The 24,197-nt window shown below is 42.1% G+C and overlaps 1 protein-coding gene across 1 annotated transcript in view; it reads left to right on the top strand.

The window, feature by feature from the left end:
- Positions 1-24,197, top strand: part of spata20 (spermatogenesis associated 20) — a 292,534-nt gene that overhangs the window by 68,951 nt on the left and 199,386 nt on the right. Inside the window, 2 exon segments of the mRNA XM_052033175.1 lie at positions 1,155-1,193; positions 1,195-1,348. Of these exon segments, the coding sequence (XP_051889135.1) occupies positions 1,155-1,193; positions 1,195-1,348 (193 nt within the window).

Below are 24,197 nucleotides of genomic sequence, written 5' to 3'. Positions count from 1 at the left end.
CAACTTTTTACAGTTTATATAAATGACAAGGATGAAGGCACCATGGGGTGACGTAGCTAAATTTGATGATGACCCACAAATAGGTAGGAAAGTAAGTTGAGAAAAGGTCATGATGGGACAACAAAGGGATATAGAGAGGTTAAGTGAGTGGGTAAAGATCAAACGAATGGAGAACAATACGGGAAAATGTAAAATAGTTCATTTCAACTGGAAAAATAAAGGTTTGTTTTTTTGCTACATGGAGATGATGATGGGAGAGTCTCAGATGTTAGCCAAGAAACATGAGTATGACTGTGTAGCCACGATCTGACTAATCTGTGGGGCAGCTCTGAATTGGGGCTCGAGTCCCAGGATGTCAGTGAATTTTCAGGATTAACTGGACTGGATATGTCTTCGACACTTCTGAGTCTGATGCCTGGTTTGATGCTGTGTGACCCATCTGGTTTCATATTTGGTATAATTCTTTTGGTGCAATTTAGTAGCCTGCTTGGACATTTAAAAGGGTAGGTAAAAGTTTATCACATTGGTTTGAATTCTAAGTCACACTTAGACCAGGAAGTGAGGGATGGCAGTCATTGTGATCTCCCCAATAGTTATCTTTCTATGTGCTTTAATAGTTATTGGTTATTGGGCTCATTCGCACCAGCATATTTGTGAGGGGAATGATTCTAACTGTACAAATATATGGAATTGAAGGGCAGGAATAGACCACCCAGGTCACCATAAGGGCTTGAAGACTTGCACTGTTATTCGCTTCTTCCATCCTGGAGCCATGTAATCTAGAAGAAGCAAAAAAAAAACAATAAGGGAAAAGAATTGTATGAGAAGTTCTTTCCTGATTTTTCTATAACTGTCCAAGATTAATTTTCATCACACTTAATCATGTGGTCTTCCAGCCAAGAAATTCCTAGAAAGCAATCAGGAGCATAAATGTTGGTGATACTCCCATCACTACAATATGATCACTGAGGCCAAGAGTAGTTCTCCTATTATAGTCTTGCAGGGGTCATCCCACTTAACCCAGAGAGGATTGAACCTGTGGGTTCCTGGTTAAAGGGTTCAGCATATTGAGCCAAATGGGAGATGAGATTGACATAAAGTTGTTACTGCAATTCTTTTTGATGTATTTCTTTAATGCCCTTCATACTTTGTAGGATCTTCATGGAGAGTTGAAAAACAAGAATGTCCTCATAGGTCCGTCACTCACCACAGTTGACAGCGACCAAGTTTGGCTTGGACGTGGAGAAGGTGAACGACATTCTGAGCACATGCAGGAACAGGCTGTGTGAAGTCAGGAAACAGAGGCCGCGTCCTCACCTGGATAGCAAGATGGTGGCATCGTGGAATGGTGAGTGAAGGAGGGCCTAATGCCGAATAGAAAGTAACAGGAAGGTGTGCAAATTGTCATCAGGGTATGTTGGAGTGGCCTGGATTGACTCACTTTCCCTTCCTCTTGTCCAGAAAGTTCACATTGTTATCAGTGACTCTCTGAACAGCCTTGATTGTCATCCCAATCTTGCTTTGCACAAACCTTGCCTAATGCTTTATTGGCATTAGGACATCCTTATCCAGTGGCATTGTGGCTCTAATGTTTGGATATTCTGTTAGAATACTATATACAAGAATAAAATCTTGCATTAATACTGTGCTGTGTCAAGTTAAGTTGCCATGGAGGTTGTTGGATGAAAAATAAGTCAAAAGTACAAGAAGAACACAAGAAAATAGGAGCACAAGTAGACCACCTGGTCCCTTAAAATTGTCCTGCTATTCAGATTCATGGCTGATCTGCTCTGGGTCTCAACTGGTCTTCTGTGCCAGCTCCCCATAGCCCTGAATTCCCCACTTTGGAAAATTTATCTACCTTCTCTTTTAAGTACCTGCAATGATGTATCTTCTACAACACTCCAGGGTAGAGAATTCCAAAGATTCACCACACTCTGTGAAGAAATTCCTACGCACCTCAGCTTTAAAGGCTCTTATCTTGTCCCCTTGTTTGAGACTCTCCCACTATTGGAAACATCTACCCTGTCATTGCTTCCTTAAAATCCTATTTCTTTCAGTAAGGTCACTTCTCATTCTTCTAAACTCCAAAGAATACAGATCCAATATCTTTAGCTGCTCGCAATTGGACAACTGTCTCAGTCCAGGAATTGGGCTAAAGAAACTCTTTTTATATATTCCTTCTTGTCTAAGGGGACCAAATTGCACATACTCTAGGTGTGGCCTCACCAACACTGTAAAATTGCAACGATACTTCCCTATATCTAAACTTCAACCTCATTCCAATAAAGACCAATATGTCATTTGCCTTCCTAATTACTTGCTGCACCTGCTTCTAGCACGAGCACACCAAGGTGCCCTCATTTCTCTCCACTAGCTTGTAGTCTGCCTAATGATTCGTCTTATCACAGTGCATGACCTGAGTTTCCCACAATTAAACTCCATTTGCCAAGATTTTTCCCACTTAATCTATCAATATCGTGTGGCAGAGTCCAAATATCCTTACTGTAATGTGTCCTCCTGCTATTGGAGTGTCACTGACAAACTTTGGATACCTTACGCTCTGCTTCCTGTTCCAGGTCATTAATGCAAATAGTAACTAACTTAAGGGCTGAGAACTGATCCTTGGAGCAACCCACTAGTTACATCCTTCAGTCTGAAAAGAACCGGTTTATTCCAACTGTCTGTCTTCTATGTGGTAATCAGTTTTAAATCCATGCTAAAACACCTGCCCCTGTAGTGTGGGTTCTTATCTTGTGCACCAGCCTTTTATGTGGCATCTTGTCAAATGCCTTCTGAAAATCCAACTACGTTACATCTACAGGTTCCCCTCTATTGATGCTGCTTGTTAAATCCATCTCATTCGCTTTTTCACTAACCCGTGGTGGTCATACAATACAGTGTAAATGGAGATTTTGAATAATCATAACAATTGATTTCTGTCAGATCTTGGTGGGGGGGGGGGGGTGTGTTAAGATGTCAGAAGGAATGCTCTAATGGTAGTGGGTTTTGAGACCCATAAGCCTCAAGGTAATCTGTTCTTTCCAAGCTTGCTGCACTTACCATGTGTGATATCTTCGATACCACATGTTAAAATGTTAATACTAACCGGTTTCACCTTTCGCCAAGCAGTGATCACTTGCTTCCTCCCTTCTCAAGACTGCCAGGGGCTATCCCCAAGTGTCCTTGATTGTGGGGTCCTGCCATATGCTTTTCTGTGCAATTGGATAGATTGCCAATTGGCAAACTGTGGGTTGCTAAATAAAACAAAGTAATTGTAATGTTAGCCTGGATAAATTTAGCAGGATGTCTGCATTGCTGGCTCCACACTCCCTTAGTCTATATAATAGCCAATGTTTTTGAATACCCATCTTCAAATACAACACATGTTCTTTGTTTTACTGTTCTGGATGTAATGGAATAGCCTGTAGTGGTTAACTTTATATTTAGTCTCTTTGAAGTCATAACAATATCGATCAATTCACTTCTCAACTGCTTCAAAACGTTTCAAAATGCTGTAGAAAGAATGAGAAGGCTGAATTGCAGTAACTCCTGTTATAAAGACTTTAAACACTGTTGAGCTACAGATCTTTATTCTCCGGAACAACCCTGTGACTTGTCTATGTTCCAAATTACAAAAGTACCGAGATGTTTACTGCCAAAAAACTAAAGTATGTTGACAGTTTTAGGTTAGCATAAAACCTCAGAGATGAAATTTTCTTAAACAGGAGCTTGAATTGTCACATCTTCTTTTCCTTTTTGCTCCCAGTCGTTAAGTTGCTCACACAGTAATTAAAACTGTCGAGAAGAGATAAGGCGTTTGGCTTGAAAATCTCATTATGCAATTACAACTGTGGGTTTAGAACATTATCTTTTGTTGGGCTCGCTTACAGAAAAGGATTTGCCAGATGATAATCAGCCTCCTTTTATCTTGTTTTTACATAACAGAATCTGCAGTGTATACTTTGTGTGGTGTGTGTGTGTGTGTGTGTGTGTGTGTGTGTGTGTGTGTGTGTAGGTACGTATGTATATGTTTTCATCCCTTCTCTGTTGTAGCGCTTTCTAAGTGGTTGGATTGCTGTTTCAATTGTCAAACTAATGTTTGACCTGGAATAAAATTGTATAACTTGAGTAGAGGTATGGTAAGACTGAATGATCTCCCTCTCTCCCATGTTCTTAAGTATGAAACTGATTACTGATCTGCTTCTTCAGAAGAACGTTAAAGGTAAACAGGACATACGTGCAAATATAGTTGCAATATTATTCTGTTAGTTATGTAAAAAGTTAAAATGAGGCTGATTATCATTTGGCAAATCCATCACTCTGAAAGAGCCCAACAAAAGATAATTATTATGATCCCTACAGTTGTAATCACATAATGAGATTTTCTAGCCAAATGCCTTATCTATTGTCTTAGATATTAATTACTATGTGAGCAACTTAACAGTTGGAAGCAGAAGATGAGGGAGAATGGAGTTATTTGGGGTCTGTGGAAACATTCCTCCCTCAGCTGACAACCTCGTCTCCAATAACAAATCAATCACTTGGGCCCAATGGTGGAACGTGATATTTGCCTATGTGATTTAATCAGTTCACTCTTCCATTGTCTGAAGCATTTTACAACAGAATCTTGCAGTTCTATAGCAACTTCACCTAAACTATCCGAGGGTGCCTCATAGGTGTGTAACCAGCCAAAATTTTAACACTGAGCCACACTAAAAGGTGGTCAAAGAGTCAGTTAAAGTCGCACTAACAATATAAGAAATGAGAGCAGGAGTAGGCCACTCAGGTCCTGGTGCCTTCACCATTCGTTCAGATGATGACTGATCTTTTACCTCAGTGCCACTTTCCTGCACTGACCCACTACCTTTTGATTCCCTTAATATCCGCAGATCTATCAGTCTATGTCCTGAATGTACTTGGCAATTGTGCATCACATCCCTCTTGGGTAGAGAATCCCAAAAATTCACTAACAATCTGTGAAGAAATTTAATAACTAAAGATGTACACTTTGCATTTGTAGCACCCATTACATCAAAAAAAAACTGGGTCTGCACAGTTCAATTTTGTAGCCTTTATCTTGTCATTAATCTCATTGCTATTAGTGAATCCTAGCTGTGTACAGAAGTAATTCTTGAGCTATCTTTGAGGTATCTCGTGGCTTTGAAAGGTGGTATATTAATACAAGTTGTTCTTTCTTACTAATGTGTAATAATGAAGAAAGCATTGATATGATATTGCTCCTCAAACCAGGTAGCACATTAGTATGCATTTCATTGCACATTGTTAGTATGCAGAGGAGGTATTTGTTGACATCACTTCTCATACAAAGCTCATTTGACAGCATCGATCCCAAAAATGAGATGTAAAAGTCTAACTGATGCATTAAGCTTGCATGGAAACCCCTCTCCTTTCCTAACCCCTCTGTTGCCTCGACCACCACCCCTACGCCAGCTTTGTTATTTAAAGGGATTCTCAATAACTTCAGATTTATTGGTGATGAGTGTGGAGTTGAAGTTCATTGAAGGGAACGGTGACAGATAATTTGTGTGGTGGGGGGGGGGGGTGGGTAACGTTTTCCGAACTCTACAGGAAATGCTGTGCTGAGATCGAATGACAGTTTTCCAGTTGCTCCTTTAGTCTTAGGTGCACTAGTGGCCATCTCCCTGGGATTTGAATGTGACAGTGTCAGGGAGGGGATGGTGGCAGAAGAAGGAGATGAGGAAGGGAAGAGGGGCCCTTAAGCAGGATGGTTCATCTGCAGAGTGACATGAGGAGTCTGTGTGCCCGAGTGAGGAGCAATATCTGCAGGGATTGCATTATAGGAAGGAGATGGTGATGAAGGTATGTTGTTAGCTGCAGTCACAACTGGAGCTGCAGCACTGCGTGTGAACAGCTTTGTAAAGATGATTGTGGCCCACATTTCCTTACCTCGGTGCTTTTCTAGGTTGTCGCTATCTATATCAACAACGTGTTGCTATGTTGAGTGTACCACTGCATTATGAAGGTGAGAGAGACCCAAAACTCCAGACTTAGCAAATATGTGTCCTTGTCTAGTGAGCATCAGGCAGTGTGTATGCAAAGGTGCACCAATTTTGTAGGCTTGCTAATGATGTGGGGTCCACATCGCCTTCAAACGTGGAATTGTACTATAAGAGATTTTACTTCCTTTGATGTTCAATTGGTCAACAGTCACGTGCAGATGATTTTACATACCAGTGGCACGGATAAGTTGGGCTGAAGCCCTGTTTCTGTGCTGTGTAGCTCTATGACTCATTGTGGGTTGTTTGCTTTTGAGCCGGTCAACTCTGCTCACGATCTTCCAGCCACCATGTCAGATCAGCATTCAGCTACTTAGGGATAAGGCTTTCCTTTATACACTTAATTCCTGACTCCAGTGCAGGCCCAAGAACAGAAAATTCTTCTGTGCTGGTACCCACAATATCTTTGACCAGACCTTCGATGTGGTCAATCAACAGTTTCATTGCCTGCACCACTCTGGAGACGCACTCCGCCGAGCTTCATGAAGGCTTGCTGCAACCTGGTGAACAAGTGGATGAGGAGAAAGCAGCAGGAGATAGTGTTGGGAGGTCTTTCTAGTTCAGTTGAGGGAAAGTCTAATTGCTTTGAAGTTTCATCGAGAAGCTATATTGCCAATAAGCAGTTAATGAAGAGGAGCATGCCCATGTGCAGTAATACCTGGACAATATTCATGTTAGACTGAGAAGTGGCAAATAACAATTGCAGAATTGAAGTGCAGTGGAAGGAGTGCAGCTTCACTGCATCATCATTGCCAAATTCTACACCATCTAACGTCTTGAGGAGGTCACCACTGACTATAAACATTATGCATAATTAGGTGGCTATACAATAGCAGATCAGAGGCTGGCTGGTCTGTGATGAGTCACTCACCACTTAATCCCCTAGAGTCTTTGCACCTTCTGTAAAATACAAATAAGGATTCTCCCCAGTGTCCACGTGAGTGCTGCTCAATAATACTCAAGAAACTCGGCCTTATCAGAACACAGTATCTGCTGAATTGACGCCCCATTCACCACCTTAAACATTTTCTCCTTTCACCACTGGCACACAATTGCTACTATCAAAGCTAAAGCTGCTATGATTGAACATATAAACATGCAATTAAGATCAGGATTGCCACCCGGCCCAGCAATTCTACTCTGTCATTTAATGAGATCTTGACTGATCTGACTGTTACCTCAATTGCACATTCCCATCTGCCTCCTGTAACCTTTCACCCCTTTGCTTTATCAAGAGTATATCTACCTCTGCCTTAAAAATATTGAAAGGTGAGTGTAGCAAAGACTCTTCTGAGTGTAAGCATGTTGCCTCATCTCTGCGTTAAAAGGGTGACCCCTTGTTTTAAAACCGTGACCCCTAGTTCTAGATTCTCCCACAAGAGGAAACATCCTCTTCACATGCACCTTGTCAAGACCCCTCAGGATTTTATATGTTTCAATCATCCCTGCTCTTCTGATAAATTCTGGGGGATACAAGTCTAGTCTGTCCGCCCTTTCCTTGTAAGACCACCCACCCTGCAGATAAAAACTGGGTTGTACACTTGCCCGGATATCAACCGTTGCCTCAGAGTTCTAATTGAGTCCATACTCTGTGACTGTGGTCTCGGGATGTTGATATGGATTCAATGTGAATTGAGTTAGTCGTTCTCACTCCAATCCTTCTGGACACCTCATCAATTAACAATACATCCATTTGATTGAGAGGTTATAGGGTAGTATCCTTTACGCAGGTTTAATAGTGCAGGTCCAGCACATATAGTTTTCAAGACTGAGAATGGAAGTTTTAAAGGGAGCTTTATTCCATGCCTTACAAGTATTGTATATAACCAGGCAGTGCTTTAGTCTGTCCCCATTCTGTAGTTTCTGTTGTATGGAAAGGCATGATGAAAAAGAGGGTGAGGCTAGAAAAGCTAGAACCCATGGCCTTTAAAGGCGGGAGTCCACCAGCTAGCACTGCACATAGGGTTTGAAACCTGTTTTAAGAAATTTATATCAATTCTCATTATTTTCTACCAAACTGATAAAATCTGTTAATGATTTGGGTTTTTTCTGCCTATGTAAATATATTATACTTTCCTATATTACTATGCAATATGGTTAAAGGAATATTTAGCAAATTTAGGACTAAATGTTTCCAGTGGTGAGAGGGTCAGGAGGCTGAGGTAGTTGGCAAGAAAACCAGAGGAAGGTGAGAATGATCTTTTATGGAGTGGACTGTTATGATTTTAATTGATTTATTATTGTCACATGTACTGAGGTACAGTGAAAAACTTCGTTTTGCATGCCATCCATACAGATCATTTCATCACATCAGTGCATTGAGGTAGTATAAGGGAAAAGCAATAACAAAATACAGAATAAAGTGTTAAGTTTACAGAGAAAATGCAGTGCAGGTAGACAATGAGGTGCAAGGTCATAACAAGGTAGATAGTGAGGTCAGGAGTCCATCTTATTGTACTAGGGAACTGTTCAGTAGTCTTAGAACAGTGGGATAGAAGCTGTTCTTCAACCTGGTGGTATGTGCTTTCAGGCTTTTGTACCTTCTGCCCAATTGGAGGGGGAGAGAAGAGAGAATTATCGAGGTGGGTGGGTGGGCTCTTTGATTATGTTGGCTGATTTACCGAGGCAGTGAGAAGTGTACACAGAGTCCATGGAGGGGAGGCTGGTTTCCGTGATGTGCTGAGGTGTGTCCACAACTCTCTGCAGTTTCTTGTGGTCCCGGGCAGAGCAGTTGCCATACCAAGCCGTGATGCATCCGGATAGGATGCTTTCTATGGTGCATCTAAAAAAATTGATGAGTGTCAAAGGGGACATGCCAAATTACTTTAGCCTCCTGAGGAAGTAGAGGTGCTGGTGTGCTTTCTTGGCTGTGGCATCTATGTGGTTGGACCAGGTGATGTTCACTCCTAGGAACTTGAAGCTCTCAACCCTCTCCACCTCAGCATCATTGATGTAAACAGGAACATGTGCACTGCCTCCCTTCTGAAGTCAATAAAGATTTGGAATGTACTGGCCAATAAAGTGGTGAAAGCAAATTCAGCAGTAATTTTTAAAAGAAAAGTAGATAAAAAATTGGGAAAATTTTCCTGGGTGATAGGGAAAGGCAAGTGCAATGGGTTCCAGTTGGAGGGCACTTTCAAATAACTGATTCAGACATCATGGACTGAATAACCTCATTCTCTCCAGTGTGATTAGATGAGAAGCACAGATGAGAATTTTACTCTGGGATCACTTTATGGTGCAATCAGTGGTGGTTTTACTCCACACCTAAGCCAAGAGCATGGATGATGATACCAGGTGCTCAACTTTGAAATTATTCTATTCCCGCAGTTTGTACATAGATCACCTTGAGGAGCATGGAAACGACAAAAAAAATGTAATATAATGATTGGAATTAGACAGTCAGTAATCAAAGGTTCTGTAAAGGAAGAAAATAAATGATTTCAGTATGCTTTATGATATTCAAATGCTGCCTTGAATTATAAGATACCCAGCGGCCTTTTCAGTGACTGAGAGTGCTATTTCATTTGATGCCAAAAGGCTTGCATAGTAATATAGGAATGTATAATATATTTACATAGGCAGAAAAATCCCAAATCATTAACAGATTTCATCAATTTGGCAGAAAATAATGAGAACTGATGTACATTCCTTGAAACAGGTTCAAACCCTACCCACAGTGCTGTAAGTTGTGAATTAACTGGTAAACTCCTGTCTTTAAGTCTCAAGGTCATGGGTTCAGAGACCCTCCAGAGACTCAAACACAAAGTCAAGGCTAACATTTCAGTTTCGTACTGAATGTGAACTGCAGCACATGTAAAATTATTGGTATTGGTTTATTATTGTCACTTGTACTGAGGTACAGTGAAAAACTTGTCTTACAAACCGATCGTACAGGTCAATTCATTACACAATTATATGGCATTTTCAAAGAACATGGAGTTCTCCCTGCTCTCCTGGCCAATCTATACCTCAAACAATGTGGCTAAACAGATTATCTGGTTGTCATTATATTGTTATTAGTGCAGTTATGTTTTGTGCAAATAGTTTCTCATATTGCAGCAGTGACCATTCTTCATGACTACTTCATTGGCCGTGTGAAAGGTTTTGGGATATCTTGCACTTGTTGTGACACAGAAAGCTGATTCTGTCCATCAGGTCCATGCCAGCTCCCAGGGGAACTATTCCATTGGTCCCATTCCCCCTCTTCTTATTTCCCTGCATCTCTGTAACTTTTTCTCTCACACATGCCCATCCACTCCCCTTTGATTCCTTTTGTCATATACCAACGCCAAGGAGTAATTTACAGTGGCCAGTGAATGTACAAGCATGTCCTGAGATGTGGGAGGAAACCAGAGCACCCGGAAGAAACCCACACAGTCGTGGAGGGAACATTCAAACTCCACACTCACAGCGCACTGACGATGGGTCCGAGGTCCCTGGAGCTGTTGGGCAGCAGCACTAACTGTTGTGTCACCCTGCTGCTCCCATCCTGAGACCTTGATATAATGAAATGTAAACCCAAGCCTCATTCAGCTTTTGCTCCTGATTTGCGTTATTTATACAGATTTGACTGTTAGTTAATACAGGTCTTTGGGTGACATAATTGCTGCCACTCTTGTGTATGGTACAGTGTAGTGACTTGCTATTTTGAGGGTGTCAGCCTTTCATTCTATATTGTATACTGGATCCCATGAATATCAGTCAATCTGTTATTTGTTGGTGTTTGATGAGTGTAGTCAAGACACCAGAAGAACACCATTTGAACAATGCTGTAGGTTTGTTAAAAGCGTGTGGTCTCTGGCTCTCTCTTTTCACAGCTGATGCCTAACCTGGACATGTCACATGAACCCCTTGCCTTGTGATGCAACTCAGAGAAATTGGGGAAAAAAAAAACACTTCAAGAAAAAAAAATCTAAAAGACAATGGGATAAAGCAGGGCGATGGAATTAAAGCCTATAATCCTGCCTCAGGTACAACTCCCATATACACAGTATGCACAGTGTAGGCCGCATAACTCCAACTCTGCTGGTTTGTTTCCTCGAGGAGTTTTCATACAGTGGACCAATCTGGTATCACAGACGGTCCAGGTATGTTGCACATTATATAAACCATCAGATGGCAGCAAAAACTATGCTAACAGCTCTTGTAGGTAGTTTATTTACAATGAAAGGAGACACTTTGGTCAGGCAGGAACTGTGGAACATTTTCTAATCTGATTAGAATTAGTAATATTTTAAGGATTTTTATTTGTGAAATCATATTATGGCATCATGAGAATTAATAATATTAAAAATTATTTTGGAATTATTTTAGGTGTAGAATTAATAATCTTAAAATTGATTACAGTTTGGGCAAGAACCAACTGCAGTTTTAAGAATCTTGAAAGATCAGGTTAGATTTAATGATTTCAAAGATCACAAATTGAGTTAATCACTTTATAAATAATTTGTGACAATTGTAAAAAAAGGTGACATTTTATAATAAAAAAATTAGAAAAGAAATGCTAAAGATCTGGTTACTAATAGTGCCAACGTTGAAGCTGGCTAGAGTGGAGATGACTGGACAATTCTCCTGTCAATCAAGCTTAGTGAATGCACTGCTTTAAGTGACTGAGGTTGATCTTGTGTGCAGCATATTTATGCCTCTATTCTTCATTCACTACCTTTCATTGAGATCTTCATGTGCAGTGCTGTTGCCATGCAGCTCCAGCTACCTGGGTTTGATTCTGACCCCCAGTGTTGTATGTGTGGAGTCTGCACGTATTCTGTGACTGCTTGGGTTGCCTTCAGGTGCTCTGGTTTTCCTTTCACAATATGTGCTGGTAGGTTAATTGGCCACTGTGAATTGCCCTTACTGTGTAGCTGAGTGGGTGGAGAGTCAGGGAGAGTCTGGATACATGAGAGAGAATAAGTTACAGGGAAATAAATAAGGGAATAGGATGTTCTGAGAGCTGGCACAGACTCAATAGGCCAAATGGTCTTCTATGTCACAAGGAAATATGAAATATGATAGACACTGTTTTGCATAGATTTGTCTGGTGTACAATATGCAAATATCCTAAACTAAAATGAGAATTTTCAGATGTTTGCTTCAGGTGTCCAACATTGCAGTATTTTACTTTAGCTATTTTTCACATTTTCATTAAGTAAATAATTTCTAATCGCATGCTGTGACGATTTCCAGCACCTATTTCACACCACCTTGATCCATCTCCCTCCTCCTGTCACATCGCAGGGTTCTGTTGCCCGGGACCTTGCATGCAAGGTTGCAATATGGCGGGTCAACAACCAAAAGCTGCAGGCCTTTTAGGCGCACTTGCATTTCCAGAGCCGTGTGTGGGCAGCTGATGGAAATCAAAAAACTGTAGGTGCTGGAAATCTGAAATAAAATGCTGGGAAAGCTCAGGAGGTCAGGCAGCATCTGGGGGAAAGAGGGGCAAAAGTAAAGTGCCCATAACCACAATAAAGAGTAGAAGCAGAAAAAGCTGAACCAATTTCTCACTGATGTTTTTAAAGATTTTCCTGATACTGCTTTTAGGAATTAGTGAATGTAAAACCTGAATGTTGAATGATCAGCCATGTATGCTCCAGAAAGCTGGGCAGATGAAGCTGGTACATTCAGTCAGGAGAGTGATTAGTTTACACTACTTTCTCTCATCCTTGAATCCTACTTGGCTGGGGTTCAATTTCCACTGGTGCTTACCACTGAACAGTCTGGTTGTCACAGTACAGTTATTGGATGTGACACTGAGCCATATTGCGATGAGTGGGAGTTGGCATCCCGACAACAGAACCTCTGTGCCTGCCAGTACTTTTGAGGTTGGAGTATCTGGGAACGCACAAATCAATCTAAAGACTGTCACTTATACCTTGAAGGCACCAGGTCATTGTGGAAGTGAGGGGAGGTGGTAGTGTTGTACAGTGAAATCAGTTATCCTCCATTACTGGACACAAAATACATAGAATTACATGGAATATAGAGGACAGAAGCAGGCGATTCCACCTGTGCAAAATGGAGACATGAGAGACTGCAGATGCTGGAAATCTGGAGCAACACACAAAACCCTGGAAAATTGGGGGAACACTTCGTCGAGCACCTTCACACCGTCCGTCGTAACAGCCAGGATCCCTCGGTGGCCAGCCATTTTAATTCCACTTCCCGTTCCCATTACCGACATGTCTGTCCATGGCCTCCTCCACTGTCAAGTTGAGGCTAGACATAGGTTAGAGGAACAGCGCCTCATATTCCGCCTTGGTAGTCTCCAACCCGACGGCATGGACATCGATTTCTCTAATTTCTGGTAACCGCTCTCCTTTGTCCCCCACTTTTTTTTCCCCTTATCCCACCGGCCCCGTCACCCCATCTCGTCCCCCCTCCCATCCTTTCAATTTGCCATCACCCACACGTTCCTCCCTCCGGTTCCCCTCCTCGCCACCTTCCCTTTATTCTATTGTCCACTGTCCTCTCCTATTAGATTCCATCTTCTTCAGCCCTTTGTCACGTCCACCTATCACCTTCCAGCTTCTTATATCATTCCCACTCTCCAGCTCCCTCACCTACCTATTACCGCATCACCTGGATCTATCTATACCCACCAGCTTTTGCTTCACACCGCCCCCCCCCCCCCAATCTTTTTATACTGGCTATCTCCCCTCTTTCTTTCCAGCCCTGATGAAGCGTCTCGACCTGAAACATTGACTGTCCAATTCCCTCCATAGATGCTGCCTGACCCGCTGAGTTCCTCCAGCATTTTGTGTGTTGCTCCACCTGTACAATTCAAGTTGATGTTCCACTCAAGTCTTCACACAATCATCTTCATCTAACTACCAGTGTAATCCTTTGCTGTCTTCCTCAAACCATTATTCAACTTACCCCTAAAAACATGAATACTATTCCACCCCAGCTGATCTGCATTCTCCATTCACCCAACTGTAATGAAGATGCTTCTGAAGTTCCTTTCTAAATTCTTGTGACTAGAATTGTACCTGTTGAGGTAACTCATGATAGGGTAAAGATCTACTCCTTTTTCTATGTTGTCCTGTTATTTAATAACCTTTTGTTCTTTCCACCAAGTGGAAGCATTCCCTGTTCACTTCATCAAAATTTCAGTATTTGGATTGCATTGGGTCTCCCGTAACTTTGCTTCATTTGTGATCGTGGTTCATGTGGATTTTGGGTTGTTGACCACGGGCACCATCACAACCCAGTCCATTCCTCTATTCACCGGGAACACGTTGCTGTCAGTCATGCTATTAAAGAGTTGGCAGATAGCTGAGAAAATTTGAAACTGTCTGCCTGCCCTACCCCAGAGACGGACCAACTATTTTAATGTTTCCTTTAAACAGTAAAATCTTGCAGTTGCTGGATCTGAGAGGTCTGAAAATCTGAGAGAGAGAGAGAGAGAGAAAAACAGGAGCTGGAGATGCTTGAGGGATTCACACACCCTTGGAGGTGTAAGCCTTGGCTGCTTTGGTAGCACTCCCCTGCCATCGAGTAGATTATGGGTCCAGGGACTGGAACACAATGTTTGGGTGGACACTGCAGTGTAGTACTGAGGGACGACTGCTCTGGAAGACTTGCCCTATTCTAGAAGAATTAAACTGAGGACCCTCTGTACTCCCTGAATCACAGAGAACCATTTGAAGGAAGAGCATGGTGATTTTCACCAGCACACCAGCCAAAGTTTACCCTTGACTAGTGGCCCCAAAGCAGGTTATTTGGTTGCTAGCACACTGGAACCTGTGGAAAGCATTGATGTGCGCAAATTGATGCTGTGTTTTTTTTTTAGGTTACAGCACTGACTACCCTTCAAAAGTACTTCATTGTCTGTAATCCACTTTGGGACCCCCTCTTCTTTATTGCTGAATTAAACACACTGTTATCTGCTGATCCATCAAGCCTGGCAGCATGTAATTCAATTTGTGGTGCCCTCCAAGCAACATACCTTAAAAAAAATGTGATTCTCATACTCTATTGGCAGCTGATCTGCCTGCTACTAATTTCTAGCTGTCCTCTGGTTAATTTTTGTGTGACTCCCAGCCCTCATTAATGTTTGACTTCTTGTTGCTGTTTTGATTTCATGCATTGGATTGCCCCAGGGGCCTATTAATATTTTGGAAATAATTAGCAGAGGGACTTTGAGATTTGTATGTCAGGAACTGAAGGGTGAGGGGTTACATGCCTGATAACATCACATTGGATTTTGTTCTGTACCTCACTGCTGTTTGTCGCTAATTATACATCCTCGGAGCCTGATACAGTGTCCTTCTTAAAAAAAAGGGTTTTCATTTTGGAAAGTAGCCTCTGTCTTTCTTTAAAGATAGCACCCCGATCTTGCTCCTGCATTTGCAAGCATAGTGCCAGCCCTGGAGGCTTGCAGCTGACCCACTGTCAGTTATGCTTGCAGATTAAAAGTGATTTGGACTGTTCTTTATCAGAGTTCTCAGAAACTTCTCAAAACACCAGATGCAATGAATGGTGGTCATTTTGCACAAAGAAAGATCCCGTAAATAGAAACATGAGCAGGCGAATGGGGTTTAGTTGATGGTTGCCTCAGATGTTTATACTGGCCCACTGTATGAAGATACCTAGCTTTCTGTGTAGAACAATGATTGGGCCCTTGGTATGCAAGTAAAATATGGGCCAAGGGGTCTGTAAATATTGCGAATCCTCCTGCAAATGGAAATACTTCCTCTCCATTCACTCTTTATGCAAGCTCTTCTCTATTAAAACTGCTGTAAACTTTATCGGCTGTGATGGAAACAATCCCAGTCTCACTCTCTATATAACTGAAGCCCTCAACTCGTGTACTATTCCATTATATACCCACAGCACCCTGCGGTATTTCAGCTGAGGTCTGATCAGTGGTTTATTAAAGTTGAGTTTCTGTACCCCATGTCCTTTTGAAGCCCAAGGAGCTATGTTTTTTTAGCTGCTCTTATCAACTTCAAAAATTCATACTTTTGAACCCAGGGATCTTTTGGTACCTGCTATGTCTTTAAAATTGTGCTATTTAGTTTATATCGACTTTCCTTCCAAAATATACCTCTTTGATATGAAGATTTCAATGCTATTGGCAAAACAATGTGTGCTGGGAATAGACATCTGAGCTACCTTCCAAAACTCTGATCCAGCCAACTGTTTTTGACCTTTTTTTTCCACTTTCCTTTTCTCTTCCAGTATACTTGCCTCTACTGAGGTGTTGGGACAAAACTGTTCCATGGAAGTAAGTAAGGCTCCAATTCTTCAGCTATCCCATTCTTCATGTGTGTGATGAGATTTGATTAAGGAGGAGTACTAATGGTCTCATTTGCACCCTAACTTTGCCTAGCCCCTCTTTGATGCCTGATCATGCACACTTGTTGATAGTGGATGATAATCGAAAGTGAGAAGTATGGTTGATTTGACCCTCCATTTCCACCCCATCTTCCCAACTACAACACTCTCTGTATATTCCGAAGTTGTGAGGCCCTGATTGTACCTCGTAGCCTGTCTGACTCCAAGCAATGCATTGCCAGCTACGCCAAGTAGACCTACAGTACCACTTCAGTTTGTTGAAATCCAAAGTCTTAGTAGAGGAGAGGCACAGCAATTGGGAAATAGTGGACACATTGGGATGGTAATCATATGAAATTAATCTGGTAAGAATTTGGTTTGATATGAAGTCCAGTGTAGTTATTTAGTTCTCTTGAAGGTTACAGGATAAGGTTCCAAGACACATTTCAAAGAGCAAGTGTGTGCACTGGAACCTGGACTGACTTTAAGCTCTTATATCCTCTTTGTTTCCTTCAGATTGTAGTCAGGATTGGTTTTACTTGTAGGTAGGATGTGGGCAAGCTCAGCATTTATTGTCTATCACTACTTGCCCTTGAGAAGGTGGCAGTGAGCTGCCTCCTTAAACAACACCGTCAACGTGGCGAAGGTAGTTCCACAGTGCTGTTGAATAAGCATGAGTGCCATAACTTTGACCCAATGACAATATAGGAAAGGCGTTGTATGTTCAAATTACGGTGGTGTGTGATTTGAAGGGAAAACTGCAATTGATGTATTCCTAAGCACCTATTCCCTTTGTCATCCTCCTTGGTAGAGGTCATGGATTTTTATGGAGCTGTGTAGAGACTTGGCAAGTTGCATGGTAGATAGTATGCATTGCAGCCACCGTGTGGCATTGAAAGATTGAGAGAGTGTCAGACAGTGTTGTAGCCTTGTTTGATGGTCTTCACTAAGGTTGGCTCTGTTTTGACCCAGTGGTTAGTATCACGGCTCGCAAGTTGCTGCGGAGCAAATGTAAGATGGAGACTAATTTCCATGAGAGTGGAGCTAATTTTCAGAACTAATGGAAGGTTACCCAAATGTCAATGGTCAAGCTGCAATATGCAGACAGTGTTTGCATTTGCACATGCTTAGGTGTCGAGCTCCACCATCGATTTGTTCACAGAAGCATTTAAGAGAATGGACCTTGCGCTCAACATCTGCACGGCCAACCTGCCCCCGCTGCAACATGTTGCCCTCGGACATTGAAGATTCATGACAAGACTATTAAAAATGTGGATCACTTCCTATATCTTGGGAGCTGCTTCTCACCACTGCCTGTGCTGGCACAATGTTTGGTCATTTGAAGAAAAAGGTATTTGAAGATCAAGACCTCAGACCTGCCATAATACTCCTGGTCTCTCAGGAAATGGTGATTCCTGCCCTCCTATATACTTCTGAGGTTTGTACATCAGGCATCTCAATGTACTGGAAAAAAATTAACACCAATGCTGTCTCCACAGAATCCTTCAAACTTACTGGATAAACAAAGGAATGTAAATGTTCTCCCTTTTGCCAATGTTCCCATTGTGGGCATTCCCATTGTTCTCCCTTTGCCAAAATTCCCTAGTTACTATAGTCAGCTATGTTAGGCAGGTCCCATCATTGGTGGACTCTGAAAATCGGTACCCTGTTGTGAGCTCTGTCGTGTGAAAAGATTACTAGCAGGATGGAGGAAAGTATTCATGGATGTGCTCAAAGCCATTTTGAAGACTGGCAGCATCCCTACTGACTCCTGGGAATCTCTGGCCCGTGGCCGTTCAAAATAGAGAAAGAGAATTCGAGATGGCACCTTGAATTCATGCACTGAGAGCAAACAGAAGCCCTCTGTGAGCGGAGGAAAGAACTCGCCACTTCTTAAACAACCAACCCATTAGCCCAACCAGTGAAAGAGTCTATAGTACCCACATTGGACTCATTAGCCACCTCAGAATGCACAGAATCAGAGTGAAGCAGTCGTCGTCAGTCCTGAGGGACTGCCAAGAAGAAGCAGCAGAAGGGAAAAACTGAGAATAATGATGAGATGAAAACCACATCAGGGTGAAGAAAGCGAATGTTTAGGGTGGTTAATGGAGTGCCAATGAAGTGACCTGTTTTGTCATGGATGATGTTGAGTTTCTTGGTGTACCTGGAGTTGTATTCATCCAGGCAAGTGGAGAGTATTCTGTAGCACTCCTGACATGCCCTGTAGTTCATAGAAAGTCTTTGGGGAGTCACAAGGTGAGTTATTTGTTGTAGAATTCCAAACCTCTGATCTGCTCTTGGAAGCCAAAGTTTTTGTTATTGTAAAAGCAGAAAATGCTGGAAACATTTCAGTAGTCAGGCACCTTCCATCACTGCTGATGATGTGGGAAATTGGACATAATGTATTTGTTCAATTGGGCAATTTTTCACATTGCTTGCTGGAACTCCCAGCTAATGTTTCTTAGGGTGGCCAGTGTATTTTCTTACTTTTGTTTTCTCATAGGAGATAACATCACATTAGAGAAGAGGAGGGTTGTTTGCTTAATTTGCTTACTGTTCTATTTCTGAATGAGCTGGAGCTGAGAGACTTCCATCAGTTTCCCATGTTCATGAATCTGAACAATAAAGAAATAGAAATTTGCCACATGATTAAATGTCAGTCTTCATGGCTTTCATTATAAAAGGGATTCTGAGTTGAAAGGTACAATGTGACAACTAATCTGCAGATTGGCAAGAAATATTAATACTTTATTGAGTCTTGAAAATGCCATTGCTTTCAGTGTCAGTAAAAATCACAATGAAATCTTTCAGGGGAGGTAAGTTTTATCTGCAGTGAAATATGGAATATTGTAAAACTATGTTATTCACCTATATTTATCACTGCAGTCGGCGTCAAACACCATCAGCTCAGAAATAGCACAGGCCTGATGTAGAGTCCCCTGTTCAAATCAAGCAACTCAAAGTATGTGTTCTTTCTTGTACGTAATTTCTTAAAACAGCATGGTTCGCGATACTGGCCATCATGCATTCCAGATTTATTATGTATTTAGTAGTAATTCTTACCGGAACGATTTAAATATGTAGCTTTTATATTATAGTAGTTTAGGTATTTTTAAGTAAATTTATCATTTACTTTTTTAATTCAGTTAAAAAAAATATACATCTATTTGTATTATAAATGCCCTTGGTTATCACAGACATTTAAGAAGGCCTTTAACAGCAGGGGGATGGTAGTAGAATTCAGACTTCCAAACTGATCAATCTCACAGCAAAATGTAAGTTTGGCTGTGGGAAAAATGTGTGGAGTGAGCGTGGGCAGCAGTCAGGTTGAGCATGATCAGCTCCATTAACACACTCCACTGATCATTGCCTGACTTGCTGCCTGCTTCCAGTATTTTACGTTTTTATTTCATTTTTAAAATTTTAAACTTTATTTATATAGCTCAATAACGGGCTCTTCTGGCCCAACGAGCCCAATTACACCCATGTTAACCTACTGATCCATATGTCTTTGGAATGTGGGAGGAAACCGGAGCACCTGGAGGAAACCCACGCAGACACGGGGAGAATGTACAAACTCCTTACAGACAGCAGCGGGAATTGAACCCCGATCACTGGCGCTGTAATAGCGATACACTAACCGCTGTGCTACTGTGCCACAGTATTTTGCTTGTTCTGAACTTGTCACATCCTCTTGCCTAGAAATTCATCCCCAGTCAGTGGCACATTGTAAATTGCTGTATAGTAGCAGCATGTTATACTCTGCTTCACAAATTCAGGCCTATATAATGAATTTCTGGGCACCTCTTTCACAGACGCGGCATTTACCTGTCAAGGCTTCATTGAACAAAGAACACTTTTCTGCCAGTTCTGAGTCAGTATAATAACTTGTTATCAACTGAAGCCCTCGGACTGGGTTTGTAATATAATTAAGTTTACTGTCTAAGCTGCCTGTTGGTTTTCAATACATAGAATTATTAATCACAAATTTATCCTAAGTAAAGCAAGCCAGTCTTGTGAGTACAGTTTTGTTCATCTCACATTGACTCACTTAACAACTAATAGATGAGGGCTAAATCTAATATAAAGTGAAATCAGTAGCACTACCATTCCAACAGACTGATTAACCCTTTCTGTACAATCCCAGCTTTAGAAGAGCTTTCCAACTGCATGCATCAAATGTTAACACTTTCTAGTTTGAGAGTGATCAATGGGCAGATTTTAATTGGCATGAATTGGCACCTGGTTCTATCCAGATGATTAACTGCTAAAAGCTCACAAACTCCTCAATGCTGTGTTTCTCTGTAGGCTGTGTGACTCACAATCGGTCATTCAGATACCTCTATGGCTTTGTTGCTATTCGACTGTTACATTCTCCTTCAGCCAGCTTTGTCACAGTATACAGTCTTCCCTCTCCACTGCTCATTCGACATCCTCTTCATTCTGTTCTTCCAGCTCTCCCCAGTTTCCACAACTTTCTCCCAGAATCTCTTTACCTTCAATTTCTTGTCTCCTGACCGGTTCAACACATCACCTTGCCTCACTTCCTTCCCTTCCTAAATTCCTCACTTTAACTCCTTGTTCCCTACTTTCAAAATGTTTTACCATAATATTTCTCCCATGTATTTGGTTTCCTTTTACTTATTACAGCACAGAAGGAGGCAATTCAGCCCATGAGGGTCTGTGTTGGCTCCCAGAGAGCAATCCTTCATTCCCATTCCGCTTCCCTTTTTCCCTGCTGCTTCATTTTCTCTCACGTGACCCTTTTGGTCCTTTTGCTCCTCACCTACACAAGGTGAGGTGACGAATTGGTTATGAAGGAAGGAATTTAGGGTGAAGGGATTCATGGAGAAAGCCCTGGAAACTGGGACAACATAACCTACCAGCACGTCTTTGGAATGTGGGAGGAAACTGGAGCCCCCAGAGGAAACCCATGTAGTCACAAGGAGAAAGTACAAGCTGCACACAGGCAGCTCGCGAGGTCAGGATTGAACCCAGGTCATTGGAGTTGTGAGGCTTCGCTGCCTTGCTACCTTAAATTCATTCCCTAAATATCAAATCAGGTTTATTATCACTGACGTATGCTGTGAAATTTGTTGTTTTGCGGTAGCAGTACAGTGCAAAACATAAAGACATAAAAATTACTATGTTACAAAAATAAATAAATAATGCAAAAGCAGAATAACGAGGTAGTGTTCATGGACCATTCAGAAATCTGATGGCGAAGGGGAAGAAGCTGTTCCTGAAACGTTGAGTGTGGGTCTTCAGGCTCCTGTACCTCCGTCCCAATGGTAGTAATGTGAAGAGGGCATGTCCCAGGTGGTGAGGATCCTTAATGATGGATGCTGCCTTCTTGAGGCACCGCCTCTTGAAAATGTCCTTGATGCCGGGGAGGGTTGTGTCTGTTATGGAGCTGGCTACAACCCTCTGCAGGCTCTTCCGATCCTGCGCATTGGAGCTTCCATACCAGGCGGTGATGCATCCAGTCAGAATGCTCTCCACCATATTTGCAAGAGGCCTTTGCTGACGTACCAAATTTGCAAGAGTCTTTGCTGACATACCAAATCTCCCCAAACTCCTAATGAAGTAGAGCTGCTGGTGTGCCTCCTTTGTGATTGCATCAATGTGTTGGGCCCAAGATAGAACCTTTGAGATGTTAACGCCCAGGAACTCGAAGCTGCTCACCCTTTCCACCGCTGACCCCTCAATGAAGACTGGTGTGTGTTTTCCCGACTTCCAGTTGTCTCACACAAATGCAGATTGTTGTACTCTCTACTTAGATCAGAGATACGATTCCTTAATCCAGGCTGATACTCCAATGCAGGACTGAGGGAGTGGTTCAGTGTTGGAGCAGCTTTATTTTGAATGAGACAACATTAAACTAAATTTCCAGCTTCATTTTGAGGTGTTTATAAAGATCCCATTGCAGTTCTTCCAGGTGCATTGACCAATGCTTATTCCTCAACTGATCTCATGTTAAACTAGGGTATCTGATCATCTTATCTCATTGCTGTTGATGGGAGACAGTTGGACACAAATTAGCTGCCACTTTCCTATATTCCTCCATAGACTGCACATCCAAAGAACTACATAATTAGCTGTAAAGTACTTTGGGATGATCTGTAGTCATGAAGTCCACAACAGAAATGTGAGCCTTTTTATTCAGTTCATTTGCTAATCAGGATATGATGACATCACAGTTTTTAAATATTGCTCAATATATAAAAACTGCAAAGCGGGACATCCCTAGCCTTCACATTAGAAATGTGAGAGAGAAACATTGCATTAGATGGAGCAGGAACATGAAAATTAATCTTAAAAGATTAATAGAAAATGGTATTGAGAAAGTTAATCTAAGGGGGAGGGGATCCAGAATGAGAGAGAGGATAGCGAGATGGAGGGTAGAGGACAGGTAGGAACTACACAATTTCGGAACATTAATACGATTGGAGAGAGGAGAAATGGGTTAACAATCCTATATCTGAATGCACGGAGTGTCAGGAATAAGGTAGGTGAGCTTGAAGCTCAGATACGAATGGGTAAGTATGATGTTGTTGGGATAACGGAGACATGGCTGCAGGGAGATCAGACCTGGGAAATGAATTTTCAAGGGTGTACATGCTATCGTAAGGACAGGAAGGTGGGCAGAGGGGGTGGGGTGGCCCTGTTGGTGAGGAATGAGATTCAGTCCCTTGCAAGGGGGGACATTGAATCAGGAGAAGTAGAGTCAGTGTGGATAGAACTGAGGAACTGTAAGGGCAAAAAGACCCTAATGGGTGTTATCTACAGGCCTCCGAAGGGTGGCATGGATATTGGGTGCAAGCTGAATAGTGAGTTAATGTTGGCATGTGGCAAGGGTAATGTCACAGTAGTTATGGGGGATTTCAATATGCAAGTGGACTGGGAAAATCAGGCTGGTACTGGACCCCAGGAAAGGGAGTTTATAGAGTGCCTCCGGGATGCATTCTTGGAGCAGCTGGTACGAGAGCCGACCAGGGAGAGGGCTATTCTGGATTTAGTGCTGTGTAATGAGCAGGATTTGATAAGAGAACTCGAAGTAAAGGAGCCATTGGGAGGTAGTGACCATAACATGATAAGTTTTTATCTGCAATTGGAGAGGGAAAAGGGCAAATCAGAAGGGTCAATTTTGCAGTTGAACAAAGGAGACTATGGAGCCATGAGGGAGGAGCTGGCTGAAGTTGACTGGGCGGCATCCTAGCAGAATTGTCAGTGGAACAGCAATGGCAGGTATTCTTGGGAATAATGCACAAGGTGCAGGATCAGTTTATTCCCCAGAGAAGGAAAGACTCAAAGAGGGGAAAGGGGCCACCGTGGCTGACAAAGGAAGTCAGAGATAGCATTGTGTTAAAAAGGAAGAAGTATGGCAGAGCCAAGCTGAGTGGGAAGATAGAAGATTGGGAAATTTTTAAGGTGCAGCAGAATTTAACTAAAAAGGTAATTCGGGAAGAAAATATGAGGTACGAAGCCAATCTAGCCAGGAATATTAAGGAGGATAGCAAAAGCTTTTTTAGGTATGTGAAGGGAAAGAAGTTAGTTAGGAACAATGTTGGGCCCTTGAAGACCGAATCGGGTGAAGTTATTACGGGAAACAGGGAGATGGCAGTCGAATTTAATAAGTACTTTGGATCTGTCTTCACGGGGGAAGACGTAAGAAATCTCCCAGAGGTAAGGATGGACAAAAGGCAGAGGGTGACAGAGGAACTGAAGTGGATTGACATTAGGAAAGAAATGGTGATGGGTAGACTAATGGGGCTGAAGACTGACAAATCCCCAGGTCCAGATGGTCTGCATCCCAGGGTACTAAAGGAGGTGGCTCTAGAAATTGTGGATGCATTGGTGATCATTTTCCGATGTTCC

This window comes from Pristis pectinata, chromosome 18 (assembly GCF_009764475.1).
Source record: "Pristis pectinata isolate sPriPec2 chromosome 18, sPriPec2.1.pri, whole genome shotgun sequence".
In the NCBI taxonomy this organism is placed as follows: domain Eukaryota; kingdom Metazoa; phylum Chordata; class Chondrichthyes; order Rhinopristiformes; family Pristidae; genus Pristis; species Pristis pectinata.
The sequence above is the reverse complement of the archived record's forward strand: the minus strand, read 5'-3'. Positions and strand labels throughout refer to the sequence as shown.